The sequence below is a fragment of the Astyanax mexicanus genome, chromosome 7 (assembly GCF_023375975.1).
Source record: "Astyanax mexicanus isolate ESR-SI-001 chromosome 7, AstMex3_surface, whole genome shotgun sequence".
Lineage (NCBI taxonomy): Eukaryota > Metazoa > Chordata > Actinopteri > Characiformes > Acestrorhamphidae > Astyanax > Astyanax mexicanus.
In genome coordinates, this window is record NC_064414.1 from 3,862,501 (window position 1) to 3,867,500 (window position 5,000).

The following is a 5,000-nucleotide window of genomic DNA, read 5'->3' on the forward strand; positions in this document are numbered from 1 at the left end:
AGTAGATGGCGACCCGGTCGATGCCCCGGTCCTCTGCCTGGAGCTGCTGGAGGAATACACCCACACTGTCGCTGAGGGGTTTCAGAGTGAACTGGCAGCGCTCCCGTCGAGATGGCAGCCTCACCGAGACCACCGGCAAGCCGTTCTGATACGCCACCGACACCTCTGAGAACACACACACACACACACACACACACACCATCATTAGATCTCTGGCCAAAACCCTTAGATATACTCCCACCCACCCGTGCCTGTTAGCTACTGCTGTCTCCTAATGATCAGGACCACCAGGCCGAGTTTCAGTACCACCAGATAGCCTCAACCTGACGACTGAAGCTCCTCTCTTAAACACACTGCGCTGCCGGTAAAGTTCTGAGCCTAACAGCAGTTTTCTGTTTCCTGGCTTTAAGACTGAAAGACATCGTTTAGTGATGCAGTCCGGACTCAGGGTTGCGCTTATTCCCAGCAATAGGGGGCAGTATTGCAGTGATTCCAGATTTTCCAGACACGAAGAACTTCTCTAGAGACTCTAAAACCCATCCCACTGCAGCACTCAGTACACACACTCTCTACCAACACACACACCTCACATACACTCTATACTCAATCATTCAGTACCAACACACACACCCCACATACAGCCTATACACAGGAACACATTCAGAAACCTCTTTCCTAACTTTATACAGTCTAAACTGTGTGTGAACACACCTCTTCTCTCTCATTCAATGTGTTTCTTTCCTTTTATTATTTTAATACATTGCAAATTTAATATTAAAGACTATATTAAAGCTCTACAGCAACACATGCTGAATTATTCTGTTAAACAAACCAGAATCTGTTTTCTTCTTTAGATTCTTCTAAATAAGCAGCACATTTCTATTTGAGAACAGATCTGGCGACTCTTGGTGAGATTTTAATCTCAGTGTCTTCATGAGGGAGAGTGACCTGGAATAGTTTTCTCAGCGTCTTGAAGGAAGGAGTTCCTGGAGGTGCTGAACAATAGCTGCTGCTTTTCTTTCCTTCACGCTGTGAAGCTCCAGCTCATCCCAATTAAATCACCTCAAATCACCATCTCAGTTCATCAGGTTTAGATCAGGGGATTAATGTGGAGGAATAACACTTTATTACTGTTTACTATGTAATTCCACATGTGTCTCTTAATTGTTTTCGTGTCTTTAATATTAATTTACAATGTAGAAAATAAATAAAATAAATAAAGAAATAAAAAACACTGAATGAGAAGGTGGGTCCAGAATACATATATACATATACATAAATATATATATATATATATATATATATATATATATATATATATATATATATATATATATATATATATATATATATAGAATGTTGGATAAAGAAGAAGGCACTAAAGGTCAATAGCTGATTAGATCCTATCATGGAGAATCCATCTGGAGACAATTTCAAAAACGTAGGATTTCAGTCTTAAAGCATTCTTAACTGATTCTCTGTAGCCTGAGAGCTAAATTCAGACAAAGCTAGTCAATCTCAGACTCCAACTAATTAGGAGATATGCATCAATTCAATTAGCCATTTCTGTGAATGACACTAAGCTGAAGATCTCCAGCAGATGCTCCTACCAAATACCAGATGGATTTTACTCACAGAGCACAATAGCTAATGTTGGATCTGGTGCCAACATTTTATTTGGCATCATAAAGAAAAAATCAAAACACCATTTCCACTTTTTCCACTGTTTTATAATTTTATAATCGGGAGATCGGCGGTTCAAATCCTCTCATCTCATCTCTGATCTCGCGGGAACTGCGCCTCTTTCCAGAACTGCGACCTGCTTTCCGACCTGTAGTTCTAACAGTTCTACAAGGACTACAAAAACCTGGTTTGCCAATCCTTTACAGACACTAACTAATAGTGATGGGCACAGCAGCTCTTTTAGATGTACTGAATCATTAGAATCCATTTACTGAAAAGATTCGTTCAAAAGATTTGTTCATTCGACAGTTACACTCTGAAACTGTAGGGGGGGCCCACGAGCACACAATTTGAATCCTACTAAGTGGGGCTTTAACTTTAAGCAGTGTAAAATAGAGCTTAACGCAGCATAAATTTGATAAAAATCACTGCGCTATTCTTTTGCCTACATGTCAAAATGTCAAAAGGTACAATGCCTTTTTGCCCATCCTTAAAGCATCTACAGAAACAGCACGGCGCGCTCAGCTGTTTACCTGATTCTGTTCAGGAGTTGTTGGGTCTACAGGTCTGCAAAATTGAGCTCTGTGCTCTGGAAAGGAAATTGGAAACTGATGACTGAATTAGCATATTCATAAGAACTTAGAGGACCAATAAAACTCTTCAGCTGCTGCAGAAGTACTTTTATTTCATTATGGAAAATGAGCCGAAATGAATCGATCTCTATGCATGTTCCTGAGAGGAGGCAATGCCTCACAGGGTCAGCATCTCCAACCAAATAAAAGCCTGGCCTGGAGCTGCATCGCCCTCTGCTGCTGCTGCTTTAAATCAGGTTCTGAAGTTCAGCTGAGCCCCAGACCTCCTGGAAGGCTGGCGTTTCCTGAGGGGGTTGAGCTTTTGCTATTTACATACGGCTCAATTACAGCCCCCATTAGGCTTAATGAGGAATCGTTTTGGGGGGCTGTGTTCTTTAGCACAGAGGTCTGGAGAATAAAATATGGCTGCTCAGAAAGATCTTTGGAACAGATGGTCTCATATAGGAACGTGGGGTGTGGAGGAAGCTTTAGAGAAAGATGAACACACTTCCTGTCATACTGGATTACGTGGAGATGCTAACTTATGCTCCTCCACAATAATTGGACCAAGAATCCTGTTCAGTAAGTCACAAAAGGATCTGAACTGATATACTGTATTGATTGGAAATCACCGTGATGAAAAAGCTATTTTGCGGTGTATTGTTTTAGAATTTCAGTATAATTTAAAAGTAAAATATTATATCCTTTTTTTTAGTAAGAATACAGTAGGTCTATGAATTCTTTACACACAATCCCTCTCACAAAAAGATAAAGATCTCGCCAGCCCTATTACTTCTTTCAGAACAAGCCGTTTAAGGGCTCTGCCACTTTTTTTTCTTCAAATAAGTATAAGCTGTTGCTGGCCACGCCCCATGTTTCTGCCGAGTGTTTATCACACTAATAATATAATGTTAGCTTCTGCTAATCAGTAAAACACAAACCAGCTAATTTAAGCATGCTTAACTACTGTGTACCTACATTTACATCTCCTTCATCTGCTGACGTCCACGGACAGTAGGTACAGATCCCTCCCTCAGACAAAGTCTGCTGGCTAATCTTGCTGTGTACTGTCTGAGGTTATCTACCAAAATGACAACTGACCTAGAGAGGGGGGCTCTGGTGGGGGTCGATGGGTGAAGCCAGGGCGGATTTATGCAGGTTTACTGGTTTATTGTGATGTCACAATAAGGGAGGAGCATCATAGAAACAAATGAATCCTGATACCAAACTCTTGTAGCTGATTTACAGAAAACTGAAAAAATGGATGGATTTTTTTTTTTTGGTGTTAGAAGTGTTTATAGGGGCAGGCGAGACCCAAGTGGAAATACAAAAGCAAGTTTTGCATAATATGTCCCCCCAAGGACAGTCTCGATTAATTAGGATACGATTTGCTTTATTAATTAGTTTGCAATTTGATTAGTTTGCAAGTTGAATGATAAACAGGGTAGCCACAGCTGTGAATGTGAATTCACTGCTGAAATATTTAAAGCAACCTGCTCATTGTTTTTTTCTGAAATGAATGATATTAAAAGAAGTTTTCTCCTGTCCTCCTTCAGCCAGTGCATGACTGTGTTCAATTCAATCACCACCTCTATTAATTTAATGTTTATTGTAATGTTGGGAGTCTCTTTTCCTAAATTAAATAAAGTAAAAAAAATCTTATCCTGAATTATTTTGAGTATTAGGATAAGCCTCCTCTTGGAAGCAGCATTGTCGAGTAGCATCACAGCGCTAACGCTCGGAGGAAAGTGCAGCGACTCGGTTCTGATACATCAGCTCACAGATGCAGCCTCGTGCTGATCCACATCACCCTAGGAGTGATGAGGGGAAAGAGCACCATCTTCTGTTGTACCCACCCAGAGAGAGCAAGACCAACTGTGCCCTCTCAGGGCTCTGGCAGCTGATGGCAAGCTGCATGACCGGGAGCCGAATAGAAGATTTGTGATGAAGGGACTAATAAAAATGCAAATAAATACTTATATTTATTTATTTATAATAAAATAAAATAAACATGGAACCATTGAAAGTCTAAAAAAAATCGTAATAATACAAATTTATTGGCGCAGCTTATGTGAAGAATTCTGTGCTTTAAAATGTATTAAATTTTATGTTACTTTTATGTATAAAAGAGAATCATCTAAACGCTTCTGTCTCTTCCTACATGAGCACCGATTGCATAATCTACTACCAGCCTGTTGAGTCATTGATAAAAACTGGAACTGGAGCACGTTTATGCAATGAAAACATGTTTTTACTTGCAAGTCAGCCCACACACAGTGAACCAAGACCCTGATTTCCTGAGCTACATAGACTAGTATTTCCAAACCCGAGCTATAGAATAAACATTTTAACAGGGTGCTGAACATGTTTTCAGACAGCACGTGTTAAACAGAGGGCTTTCCCTTCGACGTCACTGGTATTGGCTAGTTCGTTAGCTAATAAGACAACAATCTGCCTGCCAAAGCTGCACAATTAAGCTCTTCAGTGGGCGGATAAGTGAGCACTCCAGAGCATCAGCACTGCTGTTACTGTAACCGTGGCCTTTAGCACTTTGATAACTGGCTAAACTGAGAGTGAGTGGAGCAGGTCTGGAGTGTGTGCTCTCACACTCACAGCCCAGAATTCACTGAAGGTCTGGATGAGTGTAGAGCGCAGAATGTAGTGTGTAGAGCGTAGAATGTAGAGATTAGAGTGTAAAGTGTAAAGCATACAGTGTAAAATGAAGAGAGTAGAATGTAGAGCTTA

The 5,000-nt window shown here is 40.5% G+C and overlaps 1 protein-coding gene across 1 annotated transcript in view; it reads right to left on the reverse strand.

Moving 5' to 3' along the window:
• The window catches only part of mcu (mitochondrial calcium uniporter), an 82,569-nt gene that overhangs the window by 9,228 nt on the left and 68,341 nt on the right, over window positions 1–5,000 (reverse strand). The window contains exon 4 of the mRNA XM_049481155.1: window positions 1–165. This exon is cut by the window's left edge and continues 6 nt beyond it. Coding sequence (XP_049337112.1) covers window positions 1–165 — 165 coding nt within the window. The remainder of the gene's footprint in view (window positions 166–5,000) is intronic.